General features: G+C 42.3%; 1 protein-coding gene across 1 annotated transcript in view; it reads right to left on the bottom strand.

Moving 5' to 3' along the window:
• The window catches only part of LOC140348794 (myosin heavy chain, fast skeletal muscle-like), a 40,166-nt gene continuing 14,091 nt past the window's right edge, over positions 1-26,075 (bottom strand). Inside the window, exons 3-41 of the mRNA XM_072434891.1 lie at positions 11,009-11,229; positions 10,793-10,936; positions 10,549-10,705; positions 10,429-10,456; positions 10,244-10,349; positions 10,063-10,155; positions 9,914-9,977; positions 9,736-9,834; positions 9,554-9,657; positions 9,342-9,480; positions 9,129-9,247; positions 8,908-9,057; positions 8,666-8,836; positions 8,278-8,578; positions 8,138-8,205; positions 7,971-8,058; positions 7,774-7,891; positions 7,580-7,703; positions 7,251-7,387; positions 6,921-7,176; positions 6,609-6,851; positions 6,352-6,528; positions 6,119-6,264; positions 5,954-6,044; positions 5,487-5,876; positions 5,281-5,407; positions 5,104-5,222; positions 4,835-5,031; positions 4,564-4,747; positions 4,317-4,482; positions 4,103-4,227; positions 3,693-4,001; positions 3,410-3,613; positions 1,002-1,127; positions 755-925; positions 560-664; positions 382-477; positions 172-303; positions 1-108 (exon numbers count right to left, since the gene is read on the bottom strand). Of these exons, the coding sequence (XP_072290992.1) occupies positions 88-108; positions 172-303; positions 382-477; positions 560-664; positions 755-925; positions 1,002-1,127; positions 3,410-3,613; positions 3,693-4,001; positions 4,103-4,227; positions 4,317-4,482; positions 4,564-4,747; positions 4,835-5,031; positions 5,104-5,222; positions 5,281-5,407; positions 5,487-5,876; positions 5,954-6,044; positions 6,119-6,264; positions 6,352-6,528; positions 6,609-6,851; positions 6,921-7,176; positions 7,251-7,387; positions 7,580-7,703; positions 7,774-7,891; positions 7,971-8,058; positions 8,138-8,205; positions 8,278-8,578; positions 8,666-8,836; positions 8,908-9,057; positions 9,129-9,247; positions 9,342-9,480; positions 9,554-9,657; positions 9,736-9,834; positions 9,914-9,977; positions 10,063-10,155; positions 10,244-10,349; positions 10,429-10,456; positions 10,549-10,705; positions 10,793-10,936; positions 11,009-11,215 (5,802 nt within the window). The 5' untranslated portion in view covers positions 11,216-11,229 and the 3' untranslated portion in view covers positions 1-87. The remainder of the gene's footprint in view (positions 109-171; positions 304-381; positions 478-559; positions 665-754; positions 926-1,001; positions 1,128-3,409; positions 3,614-3,692; positions 4,002-4,102; positions 4,228-4,316; positions 4,483-4,563; positions 4,748-4,834; positions 5,032-5,103; positions 5,223-5,280; positions 5,408-5,486; positions 5,877-5,953; positions 6,045-6,118; positions 6,265-6,351; positions 6,529-6,608; positions 6,852-6,920; positions 7,177-7,250; positions 7,388-7,579; positions 7,704-7,773; positions 7,892-7,970; positions 8,059-8,137; positions 8,206-8,277; positions 8,579-8,665; positions 8,837-8,907; positions 9,058-9,128; positions 9,248-9,341; positions 9,481-9,553; positions 9,658-9,735; positions 9,835-9,913; positions 9,978-10,062; positions 10,156-10,243; positions 10,350-10,428; positions 10,457-10,548; positions 10,706-10,792; positions 10,937-11,008; positions 11,230-26,075) is intronic.

Below are 26,075 nucleotides of genomic sequence, written 5' to 3'. Positions count from 1 at the left end.
GCAAAGTTTTAAAGGTTTAATGGAATAATTGCCATTTGTCATCCAATAAATGCAATAATAAATAAATAAATGCATAAATATACGGCATTACTCAGCTGCTTCCTTTCCCTGCAAGAAAAGTATAGTGTTAGAAGTAAACATATAGTATACAAAAAAAACTAAATTATTTACCTTGCCACTGTCCCGGGTCTTGGCTCTCAGCTTGTTAACCTGGGTCTCTGCAATGTCAGCACGCTCCTCTGCCTCCTCCAGCTCATGCTGAACCTTCCTGCACTTGGACAGATGTACGTTGGCCTGCTCCTCCTGCAGCACATGAATGTAATATAGTTAAGAAATGCTGTATGTTTTTAAATAAGATAAATGTAAATGTTGAGCTCTTACCGCTTCCTCAGCCTGCCTCTTGTAGGCTTTCACCTTGAGCTGCAGCTTATCAACCAGATCCTGGAGCCTGGTGTTGTTCTTCTTGTCCTCTTCAGTCTTAAACACAAAAGCAATAGTTAGAAATTGAAAATAAAATAGGTTAAGAAGAATAAATACAGTTTACATTTGGCTTACATACCTGGTAGGTGAGCTCCTTGACTCTCCTCTCATATTTGCGGACGCCCTTAACAGCATCTACTCCACGTCTCTGTTCATTTTCAACCTCTGTCTCAAGCTCACGCACCTTTAGAAAGTATGATTCATAGTATTCAAAGTTTTGTTGACAGATTCATTGAGTCACTTTTTGATTTGGTTTTCACAATGTCAGTCTTACCCTGGACTCCAGTTTCTGGAGCTGCTTCTTGCCACCCTTCATGGCCAGATTCTCAGCCTCATCCAGACGGTGCTGCAGGTCTTTGACAGCAACTTCCAGATTTTTCTTCATCCTCTCCAGATGAGAACTAGTGTCCTGCTCCTTCTTCAGCTCCTCAGCCATCATGGCAGCCTGGTAAACACATTCGACTTTAATAATGGACTATTAACTTTAATCAAGTCAAAAAATAATGCCTTAAAAAACCTACATCAGTGATGGCCTTCTTGGCCTTGTCCTCAGCATTTCTTGCTTCCTGAACAGTGTCATCAACTTCGCTCTGGATCTGAACCAGATCAGATTCAAGCTTCTTCTTGGTGTTCAGCAGGCTAGTGTTCTATGAAGTATTAAAAGAAAGAAAACAACAAATTAGGCCCGAGCCCCAGTAGGGCGGAGGGCCTATTGCTCCCGCAACGCTGCCGAAGGCAGCCCGCATGTTTGGTACCCCGTCGCCCCTGGCAAGTACAGTGAACTAGCCCATGCCGAAGGCATGGATCATGCATACTTACTCCTGCTATGACAGAAATAGTTGACAATGAGTGAATGGGCGTAGCCCATTCACTCATTGTTGACAACAGCAGCGCGAAGCGCTGCATTCCTCCAAAAACCCTCCTGGCACCGTCCTGAACGCGAGAGTCCATGCCGCAGGCATGGGCCATGCTTGTATCTGCTCAAATCAATGGAAGTCTATGGGGAGTGGGCGGGGCATCCCGACGGAATAGGGAGTGACGAGCGCGTAAGCGCTCGTAATGATGATTCCTCCCCATGGCGGCATCGGGAAGGCTTAGAGCTTTCAAACGATGTATCATTTGTTGTTATAGTGGAAACGGCTATATTGTTTTTGCTAAAAGTATTATTCTTATTTTTTTTTATTATTATTTTTCTTGTTCTTCTGCTTTTTGAGCTCTAATTTGACCCCCTGAACATGCTCAAAAACTCACCAAACTTTGCCCAAAATTCAGAATCGGCGAAAAATTTTATTTTTTCTGGGCCATTTTTTTTTTCGTTAAAAAATGGCGCGACAGCGCCACCGACAAAAGTCAAAATACATTGCGCCCATAGGAGACGCCCCGAGGTCAACTTTGGCGTAAAGCTACAAATTCGGGACACGCATTCCTCTTGTGAAGACAAAAAAAAATATATTATTGTGGCCACGCCCCCAGACTTACCCTATGGCCGCCATCTTCCTTTGAAAATGAAAACACGCTGTGTTAGCCATTTTGTTCACGTCAAACTTTGACGAACTCCTCCTAGGGCGTTTTGCCCACCGACTTCAAAATTGGCGTACGTTCTCTGGACAAGTGGGGCATCTAAAGTTATCCAATTTTTTGAGATACCTTTTACGGTCTGTGTGCGGCGCAGCCGCAAAGTTGGACAACTTATTTTGGAATATTGCAGATCTAAAAATTGCTCCCATTTGATCAAAACCAGTCCGATTATGACCAAATTTGAATCAGTTGTTAAACTTTCTAGTTTGGACCAGTTTAGGCTGACAAAATTGAAATGGCCGCGATAGCGCCCCCTACAGAGTGACCTTTAAATTAACATTGAAGCTCAAAAATTAGTTTTACCAAAATTGTCTAAACTTTACCCAAAATTCTATTTTGCCGTCCCGATCACAAAAGCCAATCACAAAAATGCCTAATTTTTTACGGCGTAGTCGTAGCGATGACATAAACCTCCCAGTGCGTTTTGTCCACCAACCTCCAAATCGGTGTACGTCCTCTAGACAAGTGGGCCATCTAAAGTTATCCAAATTTTAAGGATAACTTTTACGGTCTCTGTGCGACGGAGCCGCAAACGTTTCCCAGAATTCTGACTATTTGGCCTTCAGAGTGGCCTATAAACAATAGAGTTTTTCCAAATGACATGACATTTTGCACAAAATTCTAATTTGCCATCCTGATCATACAAGTATGAGAGCCAAAGTCATATTTTGTACGGCGTAACCGTAGCGATGACAGAAGCATCCCATGTTATCCTTATGGGAAAATCGCAACATCGCTCAAATCACCACATTTTTACGCTTCACACTTTAACGAACTCCTCCTAGGGCGATAGCCCGATCAAACTCATATTTGGGGAAAATCATCTACACAAACGGGGCATCAAAAATTTGTCATATTTTGATATTAAGTGGTACGGTCTCTGTGCCGTGAAGCTGCAAATATACTGTCACAAATGGGAAAACGCCAAATCTCTGAAATGTTCACATTTATGCTTCACACTTTAACAAACTCTTCCGTGGGCAATAGCTCGATCAAGCTTTACTTTGGGAAATATCATCCACACAAGCGGGGCATCAAAAGTTATCCATATTTATATTCTGAGTGCTACGGTCTCTGTGCGGCGGAGCAGCACATTTGACTGACATTTGTGTTCATTTGCACTGGATTGGCCATGTCCAATGTGTCCCCGTCTGTCAAGTTCTTTTTTAATTCAACACACAATAAGGGCGCCATCTTTATCAAGTCGAAAGCGCAGAGTCGGAAGGCCGGCGGCCCGCGAGGGCCGTTGGATGCCGCTTGCGGCTTTAATATTCATGTTAAACCTCAGTATAACACATACATTTATGTAATGAATGTCATACATTTGAGTCAATTTGTAAAATCTCTTTACCTGAGAATGCAGAAGTCCAACACGCTCGCTGGCATCAACCAACTCTTGTTCAGCGATTTTGCGCCCTCTTTCTGTCTGCTCCAGAGCAGCCCTGAGTTCTTCAATTTCAGCCACCATCAGGCCGTTTCTGCGGTCAATCATGGCAGCCTGTTCTTTGAAGTCTTCCTGAGCTCTGACTGCGTCATCAAGGTGCAATTGGGCATCCTGATTGGATAAGAGTGAGTAAGTCATTGTAAATGGATTATAGCAACATAACCATCCTGCGACAAATGTCTTGCAATACCTTGAGCTGTGTCTGCACATTTCTTAACTGTTTCTGGGACTCGGCTGCCTGGCGATTGGCATGGCTCAGCTGAATCTCCATCTCATTCAAGTCTCCCTCCATCTTCTTCTTAATTCTGAGGGCATCATTTCTGCTTCTGACCTCAGAGTCCAGAGTGCCTTGCATGGAGTCAGTGATCCTCTGGCTGTTCCTCTTAATCTGCTCAATTTCCTCATCTTTCTCTGCCAGCTTCCTGTCAATCTCACCCTTCACTTGGTTAAGTTCCAACTGGACACGGAGAATCTTAGATTCTTCATGTTCAAGGGTTCCCTGAAACAAATCAAAATACATAAATAGATATACAACTTCTTCTCTTGCTACAAGATATTTCAGGGTAATAAATACATTTTTGTGATTAGTATATTTGTTACCTCAGCTTCCTCAAGGGCAGTCTGAATTTCAATCTTTTCTGTCTCAACCTGCTTCTTGGACTTCTCCAATTCATGGATGCTCTTTCCAGTCTCACCAATCTGCTCAGTCAAGTCAGAGATCTCCTCTACGGGGAAATAAATGTAATAAATGTAAATAACATATTTGTCTTCAAATCTCCACTATAGATGTCAATAATCCTGGGTTAAAACTCACGCTGCAAGTTCTTGTTTTCACGCTTCATGGTCTCCAGCTGGTCAAGAGCTTCCTCATAGGAGTTCTTCATCTTGAAAAGTTCAGTTCCCAGTGAGCGGGCCTCCTTCTGAGCTCCCTCAAGCTCTGCCTGACCCTCCTCAAACTTCTGCTTCCATTCAGCCAAGACCTAGATTTCACAAATTGAAAAAAAGAGACTTAAGTATCACAGATAATTAACATACTGATCAAATAGGAAAATAGCCTGTACCTTGTCAAAGTTTCTCTGCTTCTTGTCTAGGTTGGCAGCCAGACCATTAGCTCTCTCCACATCAATCATGAGATCCTCCACCTCACTCTGCAGCCTCTGTTTGGTCTTCTCCAGAGAAGCACACTTGGAGTTAACAGCCTCAATCTGCTCCTCAGCCTCCTGTAGGCGCTGGGCAAGCTTTTTTCTTTAAAGAGTAAATATGATGAGTTAACATGAATATGTGCATTGATTAATCTGCATTGATGTGTTTTGCCACCGATTTTAGACTCACTTGGATTCCTCAAGCTCCTCAGTACGCTGGATAGCATCAGTCTCATACTTTGTTCTCCACTGAGCTACCTCGCTGTTGGCCTTAGACATGCCACGCTGAAGTTCAGCCTTGGCCTCCTGCTCCTCTTCAAACTGTTCCCTGAGCAGATCGCAGTCATGACGGGCTGACTGGAGTCCATGGGCAAGGGCGTTCTTGGCCTGTGTAAACAGTTAATGTTATGATGCTTCACAATACCATTGTCTGGTTTCAAACAACCATGTGTTTCATACCTTAACCTCCTCTTCAATCTGCCTCTTGAGCTCCTCAATCTGTTGTGTGAAGGCCTGTTTGCCTCTGGTCAGCTGAGAGACCAGGGCTTCCTTCTCTTCAATTTGGCGGCCAAACTCACCTTAGATGCAAATAATTGGTCAGAAAAAGCAGAATTATTTACCTGACATTTGTCTTACCATTCTCTGTGAGGAGGCGAGCTTTCTGGGAACCCAGGTCATTCATTTGGCGAACGTTTTCATCATTCTTGGTCTTAATTTCACTTAGTTGGTCCTCAAGAGTGCGGCACATCTTTTCCAGGTTTCCCTAAAGATTTATGTGTAATTTACTATGTGCAATTTTCATGACTTGATGTCTGTTCACATAGTTACCATCATCACACTACCTTAGCTTTAGCCACCGCCTCCATGTTGCTGGAGAGGTCATCAATCTCCATTTTGTACTCGCTCTTTTCCTTCTCAAGCTTCTGCTTGACACGCTGGAGGTTATCAATCTGCTCTCCTAGCTCAGCAACACTGTCAGCCTGCTTCTTGCGCAGAGCAGCGGCAGTGGCTTCATGCTGCAGAGTGGACTCCTCAAGGTCACGACGGAGCTTCTGGAACTCAGCCTCACGCTTCTTGTTCAGCTCAATCTGAGCAGCAGTAGCACCACCAGCTTCTTCCAGCCTCTCACTGATCTCCTCAAGTTCCCTGGACAGATCTGCTCTCTGCTTCTCAACCTTTGCACGAGCAGCACGCTCAGCCTCAATCTCTTCCTCCAGCTCCTCAACGCGGGCCTGTGAACAGATCAAAGCGTTCACGATAAAAGAAGATTAATATTGCCTTTTTTGATCCAGCCCAAAAGACGCGTCACCTGAAGCTCCTTAATCTTCTTCTGAAGCTGAGCTCCCAGAGACTGCTCATCCTCAATCTTGCTAAGAAGCTGACTGATCTCAAAGTCTTTCCTGGAGGAGAAGAAGTTTTAAAATCATGATGTTTCATATAGCCAGAGTAATTTAATACATTTACTAAGACCTACTTCTTCAGCTTCTCGTCAGACTGCTGTTTGTCATTCTCAAGATCCATGATTGATTCTTGAGCCAGTTTCAGGTCACCCTCCAGCTTCCTCTTGGCTCTCTCCAGGTCCATACGGAGCTTCTTCTCCTGCTCCAAAGACCCTTCAAGCTGGGGAAAAGCAATTTGATATAAAAATATATATATTTCAAAGTTTCTTATTAATAGCTAGAAGGGTCAAGTAGAAAGCTAACATACATCATCAACTTGCTGCTCAAGCTTGGTCTTAGCCTTTGTTAGAGTGTTGACTTTGTCCTCCTCAGCCTGCAGGTCATCCAGTGTCTGCTGGTGAGCCTCCTGGAGAGCTTTCTTCTCCTTAGTCAGCTTGGCGATGCTCTCATCTTGGGAGGCCATCTCTTCAGTCAGGTTCTTCACCTTTGGGTTTTCAAAAACACACAATTAAGAATCATATTATGTCTTTGAAGTGTGTGATGTGTGGAATAAATTGGTCAAACCTTGTTCTCAGTGGCATGTTTCTCCTTCTCCACTTTAGCCAGTGTAAGCTCAAGATCATCAATATCCTTCTTGAGCTCAGAACATTCATCTTCCAACTTCCTTTTCTTGGCTGTTAGTTCAGCATTGATCTCTTCTTCATCCTCCAACCTCTCAGTTGTCTCCTTCAGTTTGGCCTCCAGCTGAATCTTGCTTTTAATGAGACCTTCGCACCTCTCCTCAGCATCATTGAGACCCTCAGATTCCTGAAGGACAAAACAATTGTTTGTTACTATAATGTTTCAATTTGTGGTAAAAGTTGCCTGTGTACTCACAGAAGCCACTTGGAGCAGCAGATCATTCTTCTCCTGCAGAAGAGATACCATCTTTTCCTCAAGTTCCTTCTTCTTGGCAAGAGCAGCAGCCAAATCAGTGGACATCTTCCCATAGTTCTCCTTCATTTGGGAAAGCTCTTTCTCAGTCTCAGCACTCTTCAGGAGGGGCTTGATCTTGTAGTACACCTTCATCCATGGCCAGTGTTTGACGTTCATGAATGAGCGGACGTTGTACTGGATGGTAAAGATGGCATCCCTGTGAAATTTCAACATATTGGTGTAATGTATATCTGGTATTATAGCTAATTCCTTAGTATTTTTTTAAAGTACCTTCTTTCTGTCATCTTTACAAACTCCGTTCTCATGAGGTAACCACGACACAGAGCCTGTGTCATGGTGACAAGTGATGCAAGTTTTTCATCTCTCATCTCCTCAAGAACACCCAGAAGACCAGCCTTGAAGAACACCTATCAACATAACACCAGCATAGTATGAAAACAACGTATAACATTAAAACTTATTTTATTTTTCTAACTGATTCAAACAATTTAGTCATTTTTGCTAATTTATTTGTTTGCATCAATATCCGTTATTGATTAATATTGTTTCTCTAAGTCCAAGTCGTATGTGTCGTAAACTATATTTACTGATATTCTTACTTTTGTGGTTCCGAATCGGTACTCATCATGATTAACATCAATAGATCCAAGCAGCTTCTCTGAAGCCTTCTTGTTGTCCATGAACTGACCCTCAGGGATGACACTGGCATTCAGCACCTTGTATCTTTTAAGGGAAATAACTTGTTTAGTTCGTCTTTTAAAATAATGCATACTTTCACAAAGTTTACTGATACCTCTGTTTGAAGTCAGCATAAAGGATTCTGCTGGGGAAACCCTTTCTGCAGATTCTAATACCCTCCAGTACACCATTGCACCTAAGCTGGTGGATAACCAGGTGGTTCTCCATCAGTCCTGGAGTCAAAATAATAGTCAGCAAAGAGTTTTTTGGAAATAATTAGACAATCCGGTGTCACAGCATGATTCTTTTTACCTGGAGTCTTGGACTCATTGGGAATCAGGCAACGCACAAAGTGAGGATGGGTGCTCCTCAAGTTAGTCATCAGCTTTCCCAAGTTCTCCTAAAACAAGCATATAAAAGAAATACATAAATAAACATAAAAAAAAAACTCAATTGAATGTTTTTTTGTGAATCTTTACCCTGAACTGTGAGGACACAGTCTGCATAGAGCCACCCTTCTTCTTGCCTCCCTTGGCTCCCTTAACCTCTGTTTATAAAAGATAAGAAAAGATCAGACTTAAGTAACATGAAACTATAAATACATGGTAAGTTATCGTACCCTCAACAGGAGGAGGATAGAGAATAGCCAGAAGTTTGACAGGAGATTTCGTGTACAGCTGAATTACAGACTCGTTCAGTGGATCCTTGTTCTTGTCCAGCCAGCCAGTGATGTTGTAGTCCACAGTACCGGCATAGTGCACCAGGGAGAAGTGGGCTTCAGCCTTGCCCTTGGCTGGCTTGGGCTTCTCAAACGCTTTGTTTTTACCAAGATGCTGATCATACAGCTTGTTCTTGAAGGTTGTATCAGAAGCCTTGGGGAACATGCACTCCTCCTCAAGGATGGCGAAGATGCCCATGGGCTAGAAGAAAGTCAAGACAGATCTATTTAGAAACTAAAATACTTTCTTAAAATTCCTCTGTTTTGTTGTTCAAAACCAATAGCCTACCTTTTCAATCAGCTCAATGCAGGCTGCCAAGTCCATTCCAAAATCAATGAACTCCCAGATGATACCCTCCTTCTTGTATTCCTCTTGCTCCAGGACAAACATGGTGTGGTTAAAGAACTGTTGCAGTTTTTCATTGGTGAAGTTAATGCACAGCTGTTCCATGCTGTTGTACTGTCAAGACAAGTATTTCTATGAGCACCCACACGTAACCAAATGGATTTACATTTTAGATTTGAGTTTACATCAAAGATCTCAAAGCCAGCAATGTCCAAGACACCAATGTAGTAGTTTCGCTGTTGCTTGGTGTCCAACATCTGGTTGATACGGACTACCATCCACAAGAACATCCTTTCATAGATGGACTTGGCCAGAGCAGGGACAGCATTCATCACCTAAAAGAACTTGTGTTAGCCAACTCTTTACAAAACTGTAACATCGATTGCCTCTCAAATGTTCACTTTACCTGAGGCACAGTCTGTCCCTTGGTGACAAACTCATTTCCGACCTTGACTCTGGGGTAGCACAAAGCCTTAAGCATGTCAGCAGAGTTCAGACCCAGCAGGTAAGCAACTTTGTCAGCATCTATAAGGATATACATATGTTGTGTTCATATATATCAAACCAGTATAATAATCATTTCAGAAGACTATTTCAGAAGACATTATGCTGCTTTTACCCTCTGTGCCATCTGGCTCAGCCTGCTCCTCACGCTGCTTCTGCTTGAACTTCATGTTACCGTGGTGGAGGACAGCACCAGTCATTTTGAAGATGCTCATCTTCTCCTCATGGGAGAATCCCAGGATGTCAATGGCATTCTGGTTTCAATAAATTCCCATAATTACATGCTATTCTTTTCTGTATAGTCTTTGTGATTTCTGAGTCACTTACATCAGTTGCTTCCAGCTCAACTTTGTCATCAATGCTGGCAACAGTGATGTGACCCTGGCTGCACATAGGGAAATCGTATGGGTTGGTTGTGAGGAGAGAAATTTCTTCAAGAAACAGACAAGATGTTTTAGAGACCAAAAATAAAATGCTATGTATTTATGCTTTATCTGGATTTTACTCACCAACGAGCTCAGGCATGTGATTGGTCATCATCTGGTAGAAGATGTGGTAACCTCTCTCATCGGAAAGCTGGAATGACACTCTAGACTTCTCCAGCAGATCTAGAAGAGTCAGGAACTTTGTTAAAAAAAACATAATAGATCATTTTACAACCCACTCTAATGGCAAAACTGTACTTACAAGTTTCAATATCAGCACTAGCCAGTTTACCAGTTGTTTTGAAATGAATTCTGATGAATTTACCCTGTTTGATTAAAGTCAAATTATAAAATAATATCACACAAATATTCAGAATTATTATTTTTTTTTTTTTCTAATGTAATACTTACAAAACGAGAGGAGTTGTCATTTCTCACAGTCTTGGCATTACCATAAGCCTCCAGCAGAGGGTTGGCTGCAATAATCTGATCCTCAAGAGAACCCTGCAAAGAAAATGAAGATTGCGTTTAAATCTTTTGAGTTCACATTTTGTCCTGAATAAGTTTTCAGTAAATTTAAACCGAAACAAACCTGCATCTTTCCTTCAGGCTTCTTTTCTCCACCACTAACGGCAATTGTTGCAAAGTACTGAATGACACGCTTTGTGTTCACAGTCTTTCCAGCACCAGATTCTCCACTGAGGATGAAAACAAACTTGTAAGAACCATATGTGAATCCAAGTAATAATTCAGCACAATAACAAATGAGAAACCTACGTGATCAAGACAGACTGGTTCTCCCTATCTGTTAAGATATAAACCAAAATACATATTAACAATTATCCATTTATGTATCATTTGAACATTACTTTAAGTTTTTCTGTCAATGAGCCATACCACAAAGCATAAACTGATAAGCGTTGTCAGAAACGGAGAAGATGTGGGGTGGAGCCTCCATACGCTTCTTGCCTCTGTAGGCAGTCACAACCTCTTGGTCGTACACTGGCAGCCACTTGTAGGGGTTGACAGTGGCGCAGAACAGCCCAGAGTAGGTCTGAAGAAATGTGCACACTAACATCAATTAACTTGTTCTTAATGCAGAGCTTATGTGTTAGCATCTGTTAAATAAAATGTGTCTTACGTAGATCATCCATGCTGCATAACGCTCTTTGAGGTTATAAAGCACAGAGGCCTCATTGAGATGGGTCATCATGGCCATGTCCTCAATTTTGTCATACTTGGGAGGATTCATGGGGAAGACTTCATCTTCTTTAACTGTCCTCTCCTATGACAGAACGTGTAAGTAGGGCATTGTTAATTCTGTTGTTGAGTTATATTTTCATTAAAATACACTCACCTCTTCAGTCAGCAAGAGCTTGACAGTGACTTTGCCAGCGTCCTTCTTAAGGATGCTTCCTTTGAGGTACAGCTCCTTGACATCACAAACATAGCAGGCAGACTTGGCATCAAAGGGTGCGCTCTGAGCCTCGATTCTCTCCCTCTCTGGTTTACGGAGGTAAATGGCAGCCTTGCCATAAAGGGCCATCTCCGCGTCCGTACTCATGGTGGCGTTTAGTTCTGAAAGATAATGGTTCTAGTCTTGAGTACATTCATAGCATAATTGTACTCATTTGTACTAATATGTGATTTAATGTTGCAATCAGCTACAGACTGGATGATATTTGATGAAAAATAGAAACTACAGTGAAATGGAATTTCAAGGAAATATCCAAACACCTCTGCACACTTCTTCTAAGGCCAAAATGTTTTCTGGTAACCCGACCGACCTGAATGTCAAAACTCGACCTTTAACATTTTATCGCATATTTACTGGCCGTATGTTTCGAGAATGTCAAATTGCTAAAGAGAATCCAAAAGCTGTGGGAAAAAAATCATCTGTGGGGATTGTAAGATATGAAAATCGCTGCACTTTCGTTTTACCTAAGCGTGCAGACCGGCTTGGTCGAGCCACTGGCTGCCATGGCAGTGGCGACAGATACGTCCGACATAGCAGCGGTGAAGATATTTTGCGTGACGGTCAAAAAGTGCTCACATCACGTAGTGACAATAAGAAAAATAGTGCGACGCAGACACTGGCAACCTGTCACGGGTTCGTTCGCCACTTTCTAAGTTCCAACTACTGCTGGAAATGCCTATAAGCAAGTGATTCATTTGGTCAACAAGACTCTAACGTACGGCTGGACACTTACAAGCAATGGTGCTTTGGAAAACCTTTTGGGACGAGTGGATCTACAGCTCATCGAACTCGCGCTCAGGGCAACAGCGGGTCCGCGCCGCGCAGACAACAACAGAGCATTGCCTGCTCTGTTGTTTGTCTGCTAATGGCTTTTTTCCTGTGGTTGGACTAGTATAGATGTAGAGAACTAGTTTATTCAATATCTGCATACCAATAAGGCCTCTTCAATTCAAAGCGCTTGCTTCTGAGAAAAGAAAACTGTCTGCAAAACCTGTGCGAGGATTTTAAAATATATATATTTTTTTCAATGTTACTGGAAACACACTATTTATTTTATTGGCCCTAACAGAAAGCAATGTGTATGATCTCAATGTGAGAGATATTGGTTGTTTTTTGTCAAAAATAAAGTTATTGCAAAGATGTTTTCTATCCATGCCTTTTAAATATTGGCCTAGAGTTAAGAACCGTCTGGTGGAACCAACGATTCAATAGAACGTGACAACCCCCCCCCCCCCCCCCCCCCCCAACACAGTGCAGTAGGTATCAATTGGTACATCAATTGTCAATTGTACATACCTTAACCTTTCTATGTGAAAAGAATATTCTATTCTCCAGTCCTGTTGAGACAGTAATTTAGTGATTACTTCTAAACTATTTTGCAAAGTCTTGAAACACAAGAATAAAAGTAATATTAAAATAATAATTTGTCTCCATGTAATAGTAGAAGTTGAACTCACCACAAGCCGGAGGAGTTCAGTCGTACACTCCTGGAGGTGCTGAGGTCCTGAGGGTCCTGTAAGACTCCTTATATCTGCTCTGGTCTGCTTACGTAGCATAGTTTAATGACTCACATGACATATACAACCAAGATAGATACCCGAGCGCGGAGGCAGAAGGAATATTAATGATCTTCTAAATTTAGAGGATATGCAGTTCTCAGAAATCAATGTCATAGGTTTTATTACATTTAACAAGAGCTTAATGTGATACAATTAAATTATTATCTTGAATGATAATGACATAATCAATTACGTTGTTGTTTCTTTGAATCAGTCTTTAAAAACTGGAGCCTATCCCAGTGACTTCGGGCCTTAGGTGGGGTACAATCCACTTGATTTAAATTGATGCTTTTTGAATTCATGGTGAAATAAATGAGTGCTTATTTGTCTACACTGGTATGATTTATTGCTCAGTTTTGTTACATACACTAAGTTACATACACTAAGTTTGGTTTATCTTTGTAATTGAATAACTCACAGAACTCATGTTCTGGAGGTGCGTGGTGTTTCTTCTTTGTAAAGTTCTATTTGCATCTCATTGATGTGATAAAAGGCAGTGTTCTGCGTGAGCAGTTTGATGGAGCCTCAGCCTCCCTAAACCCAGAGGCCCAAGTGTTGTAGTGCACAAGAATCAACATTCATAATGAAATTATTGTTATTATTTAGTTTATTTGTTTATTACAGGATATTGTAATAAATTTATTATAAAACATAGGCATGATTTCAACACTAGGCAACACAATGTTAAGCTAAAAAAAAACACAATAAAAATAATAAATCCTAGTGATGCATGGCTTTGGGCGACTATAAGATAAGATAAGATAAGATATTCCTTTATTGTCCCACATGGGGAAATTTCATTGGTGCAACGCAGGAAGATACAGAGGTAGATCCACAAGAACAGATCACTTATAGGAAGTCTGAAAAACACTTTCAGTAGAAGATCTCCTATAAATAAATAAAAACTACCATAGACAAATAAATAATTACCATTGCATGTGATCCCGACAGTAATTGCACATGAATATGTGTCACGACAGCACATGAATTGCACATGAATTCCAACAGCAATTGCACATACGACAGAATTGCACATCAGTATTAGGTTAGGTCAGTATTGCGACGGGATAACGTGACGATCTCCGGGTAAGACGACTGTTCTCCGCAGTTTCATGAGTTCTTCCTTTGTGGAAACGCGGTACGGCACCGGCCGGGGGGCGGGGCCGGAGCCGGGGGGAGGGGCCGGAGCCGGGGGGCGGGGCCGGAGCCGGGGGGCGGGGCCGGAGCCAAGACACATCGCAACGACACGACGAAAACACTCAATCCAGCCGAATAAAGTCAAAACAAGTTAATTTAAAGCGATTCCAGTGCGTGTCCCGATCGTTCGTGAAGTTCCTCTTTCATATAAACGTGTATATAAACGTGTACCGACGACACGCCGAACTTTAGCGCGGCCGGAGGGCGCGGGGGGGAGGGGGGCTGGTGGGCTCGCTCGGAGCTAGCTCACGTCACAACAACACGACGAAAAACGCTCAAATCCAGCCGAAAAAAAGTCAAAAACAGTTGAATTAAAAAACTATTCCAGCGCGTGTCCCTATCGTACAGTCTATGTCTAAATAATAACATTCCAGTAAATATTCTGTGTTTTTGTCCACAGCTTAGGAAGACAGCAATGGAGATAGAATCTGACCCAGACAAGGAAAATGCTTACATTGTCTTAAATCAGGACTAGTTTTAATTTAATCTTTACTTGTCAGGGACCAGGTACAAACACAATGAATTGAATAAAAAGAAAAGGACTACTACAGTAGACTCTCCACTGCGACTGTCTCCAGTGCGTACGCTTCTTATGTGAGAACATCCTAATGAAGCTCGAATCAAGGCAGTGTCTGGAAATAAATGCCAACAAGTTAATCGTCTGTTTATTTGAACATCTTTGGCCCTCAGTTTAGTGATTCCTAACTCGACTTAGACAGCGAGCTAAACATTTTCAACTGCTCCAGCAATGAAGAGACACCCATTGGATTTGGAATGTGGGTCTCCAGAGGGCCACCGGACATCTTCCTTTAGGCAGGATGGGAAAAGTTAAGAATTGAGTTTTCACACTTGAAAAAGTAATCTCAAAAGCATACATTTAAACTATCAATAGTGGACTCCTGCAGGCATTTTGAGAGAGACAGCAACAGTTGGGCCCCAGAAGCCGAGGGGCCTGTTATCGAGCTGCTCTCAGCCTTGTTTACGTCGGCACATTCTTCCTCGTGCGTGATGCCAGAGTCCGCGCACGCGCAGAGAGAGTAGGGGAACTTCAACATGTATCTAAATATGTACACTCAAGAGTAAAAGTTTGCAGTACTCGCACTATTTTTTTAATTGTTGGCTTCCTAATGCATATGTCATCTGAGTAGGGAACTCCATTGATGGGAAACACGCGACAAAACTGACACCGTGTCGTCTGTCACTGCTATTTCGCCTGCTTTTGCCTAGAATACCAAGGCAATACAACAAACTAGTGAGGACAAATCAGGTGCACAAAACAGAAAGACAATGTCCCTCAGATGCCTTCCGCTCCTCTCCAAGGTTTATCTCACAAGTATTGGAACATTTCTTAACTGCAATTTGAATCAAGAAGCAAAGTAAGGCCTTTCATAAAGGTCTGTACTAATGCAGCCACAACCAACTGTCCTGTACACATGGTCCTGTGAGTCATAGTATGTGAATTCATAGTTTTACAGTTTCCCATTGACGAGCCCTGAGCCACTCTAAGACAGAAAAGATCTTATTTCTTGAAGAAGAGCGTCCTTAAAGCATCTTGGATTCTTCAGTAACATCAGGATTAATTTCACAGGTAAATGTAGCTTTGAGGTATTCTAAAATAGGATTAATAAAACTAAGAAGAAACAATGTATAAAGTCTTACTCAGACTGAATTGAAACAGAATGGATTTCTTGTCACTTACTTCCTCCATTACACATTTTACTGTCCAATATAATAGTGTAGAAACTGTCAGCTTCAATTCCCTGCTGTCATGATCTTGTTCAATACACTACAATGTAAGATATGACACTAGAAACAGCACATAAAATGACATATAAATGGGCTTTTTAGTTTTTATAATTGGGTTGTGCTGTAGAACCGGGGTGTCCAAACCTTTCTCAAGGACCATAAAGAAACAGAGGGCCCCAGACTGGTGGTCAATCATATTCAGATGGCTGGATTTAGCATAGCTTTGACAGAGTTACCGTACCTTTCAAAAGAACATTCATTTCAGGTCTGTATCACAGTGTAATGTCTGTTATTCAAGTTAATGATGGTAAAGTTTACAATAAAAATTAGCTTATGATTATTTGGGCCTATTCAGCAGGACGCCTCAAGACAAGCAACAAATGGCCCCTGGGCCACAGTTTGGACACCCTGCTGTTGGATGTAACCATATCAAGTAACTGCGTTCTAGGAATAACTCTGGTCTGTAAGATGAGTTAAGAAGATGTATGTCCGTGCTTCCCTAAAAGGAGGCTCAAAAGGATGTGGATTTTCCACATTTGGACACACACCACATTGATAATGGGACTTAAAGAGGACTAAACCCGGAACATGACCTGGAAAAGACGTGGTCTAAACCAGGACAAGAACAGGACCAACACAAGTATACACCAGGACTAAACTGGGCTCAAACCAGAACCAAACATGGACAAGTGTGAACAACCCAAGTGGGGCTCAGTCAGAGGTTCACATGTCAAGTCCCACACAACTTTTATGCAACTACAGCATACATGTTCTAAAAATGTTACAACGCTGGCTATGGGCCTGACATGTGTTTTTGCTTACACTCTTAAAAAAACCTGCTGGCTTCGCAAGTTCACAAACTCATGCCATCTGTTTCTGTCTTGTTTGGCCTCACACTTTTCAGCTGTCCTTCACAATTTTGTCCAAAAATGTGATGAAACAATGAAAAATGGCTTGAACAAATGTCACATCCACATGACTGGACCAAAGGCAACATTACCGTAGATGTTTTGCTGCTACAAACTGCACGAGGAACCAAATTTAAGTATCCGTGGCATTCTACATCATGTGAAAAATTAAAAGTCCTTCATTAGATCAACGGTCAACACGTTTCAACATCACAAGGTGTCTTCATCATGTACAGCTTTTCACAACATGCCTGATTCAAACTAACTATTATATTTAGTCTCCCCTGCTCATTGGTAAACCCCTGTGCCCTGTAGAGTGTATCCATAATGTATTCAGTTTTCCCACATTTTGTTGTTACAACATTATTCCAAAATTAATTAAATTCATTATTTCACCCCAAACATTTTTTAAAATGTTTTTTGTTGATAAACCCTTAAAGACCACTGCACCAAAATAGCTAAGAGATTATGTCTGCCAATTAAATTGATGGATATTTCTAAAGTTCAAAGGAGGTCGCCATTTTTTGTCTATTTAATTTATATCCAGACATTGGACCTATCCACAAATTAGGTACGAAATGGTTTGGTCAAATATAATACAACATTATCTGCATCGCAGGCAATTTAATGACCATCATAAGGAGGTGGACCGGCTGGTGTCCTGGTGCAGCGTAACAGCTGAGATGATCATGGACCAGCCCCCCCCCCACTATCACAGACTCCCCCATCACCACTGGAGAATCCTTCCGCTTTCTTGGCACCACCATCACCCAGGACCGCAAGTGGAAGCTCCCCATCACAGACTCCCCCATCACCTCTGTGGATTCCTTCCGCTTCCTCTGCATCACCATCACCCAGGACCTCAGTGGGAGCCCACCATCAGCTTCATCAGCTCCATCATCAAGAAGGCCCAGCAGAGGATGTACTTCCTGTGGCAGGTGAGGAAAGCCAAGCTGCCAGTGCAGATGATGGTGCAGTTCTACACGGCCATCGTTGAGTCCATCCTCATGTCCTCCATCACCGTGAGGTACGCTGGAGCCACAGCCAGGGAAAAACAGAGACTACAGCGCCCTCTGCTGAGAAGGTGATCGGCTGCAGACTTCCATCTCTGCAGGACCTTTACGACTCCAGGACTCTTGGACGTGCAGGTTGGATCACAGCCGAGCCATGTCACCCTGGACACGGACTCTTTGAGCCACTCCCCTCAGGCAGGAGGCCACTCCCCTCAGGCAGGAGGCCACTCCCTTCAGGCAGGAGGCTACTGTCCATCCAGACCAGGCCACAAGGACGGGAGGTCTTTTGCTCTGCCGATGGACTCATGAACACTTCATAGCACCTTAATAACACCTGCCACTTTAATATTCATGTAAATACATCCTATCCACTGTTTGCACTATCGTTTTGATCCTGTTGTTGTATATATAATATATTTATTATTTTACACATTTTATATTGCATGCTCTCATTTTTAGCCTTTTCTATGCTTTTTACTATTTATTATAATACAGTGTTTTATGTTGCGTAGGGCTGCAGCTATTGATTATTTTAGTAATCGAGGTAACCTAATGATTTTTCTTCGATTAATCAAGTAATCGGTGAATATATATATATATATATATATATATATATATATATACATCCTATTATATATATATATATATATATATATATATATATATATATATATATATATATATATATATATAGATAGATAGATAGATAGATAGATATATGGACTAATTAACTTGTCATAATGAATTAATTTGTGTTTATGTCACTCAAGCCGTTCAGTCAAATTTTAAGATTGAAATATTGTACATTTTTGACAAAGCTGACAAGGGACACACACACGTACACATATACAGGATGTGACATTAGCTATTTTTTTTCATAGATGATTAACAGGAAACCCTATTTTTCCCTTTTCCTAAAACGCCGTGTTTTGTTTGCTCAGTGGCCCAAATTAATTTTTATTTTTTATTCATATTTTTGCTTTTTGGTGAGGCAAATTATGACAAAAGCAACACACAAATTATACAGGGAAAAATATTCAAATAAAATAAATAAATACTCCCCCCCCCAATTTTTTTTATAATAATAATAATTAAAGCCGCGGTAGCGGCAATGATGGCTCTCGCCACCTGCGCAACCGCCTTCCCGCGCGACTGTGTTTTGATGGCGATTGCCCCGACACTGCATTCTCTTAGACCAGCCGTCACCAAATGCTCCATTTTCATGGAGCATTTTTTTTTGTGTACGGCCGTGGCTATATTGACACGGCGCAGTTACTCCAATAAATACTCCAATACGGCATGCCCGGGGTTCAGCGCATCTGTACGGGGTTGAACAGCTGTCAGCTCCACCGCACACCGCTCCCTCTGCTGCGCGAGTGAGTGACAAACGATAGAACTTCTCTCCGTTTATCTTCCCGGTTGCTGCACGCAACTGCCACATACCTTCACCATTTTGATTATTGTAAAGCGTGCAATATCATTAATGAAGTTTTGGGCAGGAGCTCCTCCTGTTAATTCAGAATCCTTTGCTCATCAGAGAAGTCAGAGGATTTTCGAAGGAAGCAACTCAAACATTCAAGTGGCACATGCAGAAGCTCTACAGCTTGAGCTCATTGATCTGCAGGGAAATGCTGCATTAAGAGAGCATTTTGAGAAACCTAATCCGAAGAGAGCATTTTGAGAAACCTGATCCGAAGAGAGCATTTTGAGAAAACTGACCCTGCAACTCAGTTCTATTTGCATTTCTCCCCCTAAAAAGCCACTTGTTTTCTGAAGATGTGGACTTTTTTTCTGGAAAAGAAAAAAGATGAGTGAATGTTAAGTCAATGCTCTGTTTGCACATTTAAGTTTTTATAAGTTATTTAAGAGAACTAGTAGTTATTCCACTTTGTACTTTAAAAAAAAGATAGTTATGCACCCAGTTCATTTCCTGCATTGGAAATTAACAATAAGTATTATTGAAACCATATGAAAATGTCGACACAAGCTGGACTTCGGTTCGGACCTTCTACCGCTAATGCTGATGCTAACGCTAATGCTAAGACCGCGTCACGCAGGGCCGGCCCTTCCACTAGGCCGTATAGGCGAGTGCCTGGGGCGCTCTGGATTTTTTTTTTTTTCAATTTCAATTTCTTTTTTTTTTTTTTGCTTGGCGGAGTTTTTTGCGCCCCCTTCTGTGTATCCAAACACTATTTTGGAATTGACAAATAAATCAAGAGAATAAAGGAGAAAATCGAAAAATCAAAAGCAGTGCGTTACGTATTCTAGCAAGTCAGGGATATCACCTCTGGATAGACAGAACAGGCTAGGAGGGGGTGCGCCAGGGGAGTAGCTTGCCTAGGGCACCAAGTATGCTGGCGGCACGAGAGGAAATGTTCCATCAAAATAAAAGAGGAAGAGGAAGTGAAGGCATTTATTGCGCCCCTGCTGGCCAATTGTGAAAACATACAATATCTGCCATGCACTTTTTTTCATGGCTTCTTAAGGAGAAAATAACCCATGAGTTTCAAACAAATCAGACAATGTTGAGTTTTTCACGCAATGGGTAGGGGGCGCTATAGAGTAAATGTGTTACATGGGTATTAATTATTTCCACTCAGACCATAAAAACACATTAGTGAGTGAAATATGAGCTCCGTAGATCAATTCGAATAGGCGTGACTTGTCCTTAAGGGTTAGGGGTAGTTTGAAGGACGCGAAGACCGTAAGGAATATCAACATTTTTGGGAATTTTCATAAAATTTCAATGTCTCTAGATGCAAAAAGTGTTGTTTTGAGCTTGATCGGACAAAAAACCTAGGACAAGTACAATTTTGAAAAAAAAAAGTCAAACGTGGCGGCGTCACTTTGATTCGACATGGCTGACTTCCTGTTTATCATACAGCGATGCTGCCAGGTGTGTTTTATTCGTCAAAGGTCAGAGGTCAAAGGTAGCTCTATCACTGTCCCAAGTCTCATGTGCCTAGGCCAAAGATTAAGCGTTTCATGTTTTTTCTTTTTTGAACTAGTCGGCACTGTTGCGACGGGAGTTCTCGCAACCTCCATTTTATTGGAAGTTGCGAGTTGTGGCAACATTTTACCATGCAAAACTATAATAATAATAAGAAACCATGGCAAGAACAATGTCTCGATCCATTCCATTCTGGAAGGCTCGAGCCAATAATAATAATAATTAAAGCCGCACGCAGCGACAAAGGCCCTCGCCCTAGTTGCCACCGCAAAGAGCACACCTCTAATCCCCCACCTACATCAACTTTTTGGCTTCGGGCTCCCATTGGCCCAATGTTATTTGATTTTTGAGGTGGCGCTACTGAGTCGACTTTCAATATTTTTTCACGAAACCTTCACTCAAAATTAGAGCTCACGGAGTTCTAATTTTCGATACCACTCACGAGCATATCCGTCTTTGTTTAGTACTCGATTTTTGCATTTTTCCACTCCCCGGTATCAATTATAGTAAGTCCCTCGCCGGGACGATACTCGTCCTTCGGCTCGGGCCTAATAATAATAATAATAAATATAGCCGCAAGCGACAATGATCGGCCCTCGCCACGCCGCCGCCGCCACGCCGCAAGAGGAGGGGGGCGCTAACGCGCCCCAATTGTCCTTTTATTATGCCTACTGCTGAATCTGTGACGCTGTCACATCTTCTCCCCTTTGTTTTACCATCAAAAAGCAATTTTATTTTGAATTCTTGGCAAAATGTGCGGCTTCGCCGCACAGACACCGTGACTCTTTGAATAAAAATGTGTATAACTTTTACCCCTGAATATGAGTCTCACCAAATTTCAGGTTAATAGGGCTAATGCCCTGGGAGGAGTTTGTGAAAGTCTAAAGTGTAAACATGTTCTGGCAATTTCCCCATTGGAATAACATGGGAGGTTTCGGTCATTGTTGGCAAAGCCGTAACAATTATGACATTGGTCTCATTGACTTTTTTGATGGGGCCAAAATTGAGTTGTGTGTCAAATTTCATATAATTTCGCAAAACTAAATATTTAACCTCCATATTAAATCTGTAGGGGGCGCTGTGGCTCCAAATTAATGTATTTCACTTCAAGTAGGTTTAGGGCAAAGAGTTTAACAACTTATTCTAATTTGACGCAATTCAGACTTTATCTGCGCAAACGGCAGAAATATTAAATTTGGGAGATTTCTGAAATTCTTGCTACAGTTTGCAGCTTCGCCGCACAGAGACCGTGACAGGTATCAATGTAATTTGAATAACTTTTGATGTCCCACTCCTCAGTAGCATTTTCACCAAATTTAAGCTTTTTAGGGCCAACGCCCTGGGAGGAGTTCGTAAAAGTACGACGTTTGGAAAAACTCCGAAGTCATGTTTAGCCATTTTTGAAGCAAAATGGCCGACATTTGGTTGGGCGGACGGCGTTGCCGTAATAATATTTTTTACTTCTCTTGTCACAATCTACCTCTGCGCCAAATTTCATGATTCTACGATCAGATTTTTTTTGGGTCATTTCCCATCTCTCAATGCATTTTTGGTACATTTGGGGGCGCTGACGCGCCAATTTTTTAATTTTAGAAAAAGGAAATAGCCAGAATGTAGAGAGGCACGATTTTTAGAGGTGTACAAATTTTTGTGACTTTTCGTCAATGTTCACTGGGTGAAAAATAGGGGGGTTGGTCCCGAGAAGAAGAAGAAGAAGAAGAAGAAGAAGAAGAAGAAGAAGAAGAAGAAGAAGAAGAAGAAGAAGAAGAAGAAGAATATTCCGATGCGAAAACAATGTTTCCCATTTTTCAAATATCATAAACTATACATTTTCGGAAAGCGCTCGCCTAACCCTAACCTCATGGTGTGGGTCACTGGTCACTGACGGGTACTTTCGTTCCGCCCACTTTGTGTTTTTGGCCCTCTATACAGTAATAATGTTCAATTTTTGCATTACATGCTTATATGCACGGAAAATGCAAGAGATGGGGAACGTATTTGTGAGGTACTTAGCGCAAATGAGTGCTTTATATGCGGATGACGACCGCGAAGGTCGTCATCCCAATGTAAAGTGCTCGTTTAGTGCGCACTTTTGCACGGGCTTCGCCCGTTTACAACGGTAATGTTCCATTTTCCTACTACTAATTAGTATGCACGGGGCGTGCATGAAGGAGTGCGTTAGTGAGTGTTTGGAAGTGGGCAAGCGCGGCCTTACGAGATTAATAGGCCTCTCGCCAGCTTGTGGCGCTCGGGCCTAATAATAAACCTGGCAAGAACAAAGACTCGTCGCATTCCATTCCATGGGATGGCTCGAGCCAATAATAATAATAAAAAGTGGGTTCCTGGATGTTAACATACATTTGCACATACATTTTCAATTATACACTTATGGCTACAAATACCCACGTTTATTCATATGCACACATATTTTATAGTATATAACGATTAACCTTAGTTTTGTTCACTTTGTTCCATGTGGAGTTTAACTGTATTCAATGGGCCATCTTTTTTTTATCTCAGGATCAATGTCTAGAAGAAGAGCAGCTTCTTACGCAATCTTACGCTCTTTCCAGTCGTTAAAATAGGTTTGACTAATATAAAACCAAGTAATACAAAATTGTCAATTTTTTTACACGAGTCATGAGCTCTTATTCCAAAAATACAAAACAGTGGACACAGTGGAATCTGTATATTGAACATAAATGTCAATGACCACATTCCAAAGATTCCACTGCAGAGCATCGGTACAGCATATGTTGGCCGGACAACATATGTTGAGCGCGGGCCGGAGCGTGGGCCGGAGCGCGGGCCTCAGCGAGGGCCGGAGCGCGGGCCGGGCCGTGGGCCGGAGCGCGGGCCGGGGCGCGGGCCAGAGCGCGGGCCAGAGTGCGGGCCTCAGCGAGGGCCGGAGCGCGGGCGCGGGCCTCAGCGAGGGCCGGAGCGCGGGCCGAATAATTATGCATCTTTTACCATGCATAATTATTTTGGCCTTTTCCATGAGTTTCAGCAAGAACACAACTGTGGGCTTGAAACACAGCGCATGCAGCAAGGCCGGAGCGTGGCCAAGGCAAGAAGCAGGAGGAGGAGAGAGTCAAGGCAAGGAGCAGGAGGAGGAGAGAGTCAAGGCAAGAAGCAGGAGGAGGAGAGAGTCAAGGAGCAGCAGGAGGAGGAGAGAGTTGAGGCAAGGAGCAGGAGGAGGAGAGAGTCAAGGCAAGGAGCAGGAGGAGGAGAGAGTCAAGGCAAGAAGCAGGAGGAGGAGAGAGTCAAGGAGCAGCAGGAGGAGGAGAGAGTTGAGGCAAGGAGCAGGAGGAGGAGAGAGTCAAGGCAAGGAGCAGGAGGAGGAGAGAGTCAAGGCAAGAAGCAGGAGGAGGAGAGAGTCAAGGCAAGAAGCAGGAGGAGTAGAGAGTCAAGGCAAGGAGCAGGAGGAGGAGAGAGTTGAGGCAAGGAGCAGGAGGAGGAGAGAGTCAAGGCAAGAAGCAGGAGGAGTAGAGAGTCAAGGCAAGGAGCAGGAGGAGGAGAGAGTTGAGGCAAGGAGCAGGAGGAGGAGAGAGTCAAGGCAAGGAGCAGGAGGAGGAGAGAGTCAAGGCAAGGAGCAGGAGGAGGAGAGAGTCAAGGCAAGAAGCAGGAGGAGGAGGAGGAGGAGAGAGTCAAGGAGCAGGAGGAGGAGGAGAGAGTCAAGGCAAGGAGCAGAAGGAGGAGAGAGTCAAGGCAAGGAGCAGGAGGAAGAGAGAGTCAAGGCAAGGAGCAGGAGGAGGAGAGAGTCAAGGAGCAGCAGGAGGAGGAGGAGGAGAGAGTCAAAGCAAGGAGCAGAAGGAGGAGAGAGTCAAGGCAAGGAGCAGGAGGAGGAGAGACTCAAGGCAAGGAGCAGGAGGAGGAGAGAGTCAAGGCAAGGAGCAGGAGGAGGAGAGAGTCAAGGCAAGGAGCAGCAGGAGGAGGAGGAGGAGAGAGTCAAGGAGCAGGAGGAGGAGGAGAGAGTCAAGGCAAGGAGCAGAAGGAGGAGAGAGTCAAGGCAAGAAGCAGGAGGAGGAGAGAGTCAAGGAGCAGCAGGAGGAGGAGGAGGAGGAGGAGGAGTGAGTCAAAGCAAGGAGCAGGAGGAGGAAAGAGAGTCAAGGAAAGAAGCAGGAGGAGAGAGGAAGTTCTGGTTAAGCTCAACCGTCTATCATTTAGCGTAGTTGTGGTCAGTATATTTTATTTTCAAAATACTCAGCTGTATTAAATATTGTCTAGTTAAATAGCAGATCATCTCTTTTTATATTGCACATTTGTATATGATAAACAATATTAGGCTATTAATAAAAGCCTACATTGTGTTTTTATATCCTAATTATGGTTAAACAAAAATAAAAACCTGTTTAATAATGACAATAAAATAATACTAAACTATACAATAATTTAGATCTATAGAAAGATCTTCGGGCTTTATTTAATATAAAAGTAGCTTGTGAGCTGAAAACATGTGGCACCCCTGGTGAATTTGATTCAAAACCTTAATTGTATAAAAAGAAAAAGGAGGCTGGGGTGTTTACCTTGTTAAAACAAATACTTTATTTCAGCTCAAATCAGAGCGTTGCTGTTGGTGTGACCCGAAATATGAAGCTCAATGGCAAAGATTAATGTTGTTCCAGAGGTTCCTGTACTGGCCTTACTGGCAGATGACCGACGATTGAGTCAATTGGAGGAAATGAGGGATCCCTGGGTAAAATCTGTTCTTACAACATGGAAGGAGGTAATCAGGACAGACAAACTACACAAATATATTAAAATCTTAAACTGGTTGGCTTATGTTCAAGGTTTTGTACCAAATAGAACTGACGTGAGATTCAAGGTCTGGATTACAAAAGATATTAAGGTTTTTCACCAGATTGTAAAAGATCATCACAGGAAAAGCTTTAATATGTTGAAGGAATCCTTTGGCTTGGAGAAACAAGACTTTAATAGATTTTTACAAATAAGGAGTTACTATAAGCAAGAAATCAAGCAAGGAAAGACAATCATAGACCTTTGACTGAGATGTTCAAGGCTTATAAATCAGAACTTTCAAGGGGAATCATACTTGGATCTCTACTAATCTGGACAGCTACTCAACTAAATACAGTAAAAACAAATGGGAAAGAGAGAGTGGTCTTATTTTTGACGTGCTACAAGTGGGAAGATGTTTATAAATCCCAGTGGAGGACTACAAAATCACATTTTTGGAGAGACTTTTTCAAAGAATATATGACATTTTTTTCTCAACACCATGTCAAAGTGCCCATTATTCACTGGGAAATACAGACTGTTGGAGAAACTGTGGCGGCAGGAGGCAAACCGCTATCTTTTTTACATTGCCATTCCACTTGGTTTTGGAACTATGTACTTGGGCCTGAGGACTCCTGCCATGGACGCAATAAACGGTTACCTCTGGAACATACTCTTATGACACATATTACACCGTTAATCAGGGACTGGACAGACATTACTTTGGACATTCGTAAAATGGTTTAAGATTACTTTCGGAATTAATTTGAAAATAGACAAATTCAACAGACTGAATGGGACGTTTTGTTTGGGTTCTGTGTGTCATGATTTCTCTTT

The sequence above is a fragment of the Eucyclogobius newberryi genome, unplaced genomic scaffold (assembly GCF_026437365.1).
Source record: "Eucyclogobius newberryi isolate DKJ021-1_F unplaced genomic scaffold, fEucNew1.0.hap1 SCAF_7, whole genome shotgun sequence".
Classification (NCBI taxonomy): Eukaryota; Metazoa; Chordata; class Actinopteri; order Gobiiformes; family Gobiidae; genus Eucyclogobius; species Eucyclogobius newberryi.
Note: the sequence above shows the minus strand (reverse complement) of the source record. Positions and strands in the feature narration are given on the sequence as shown.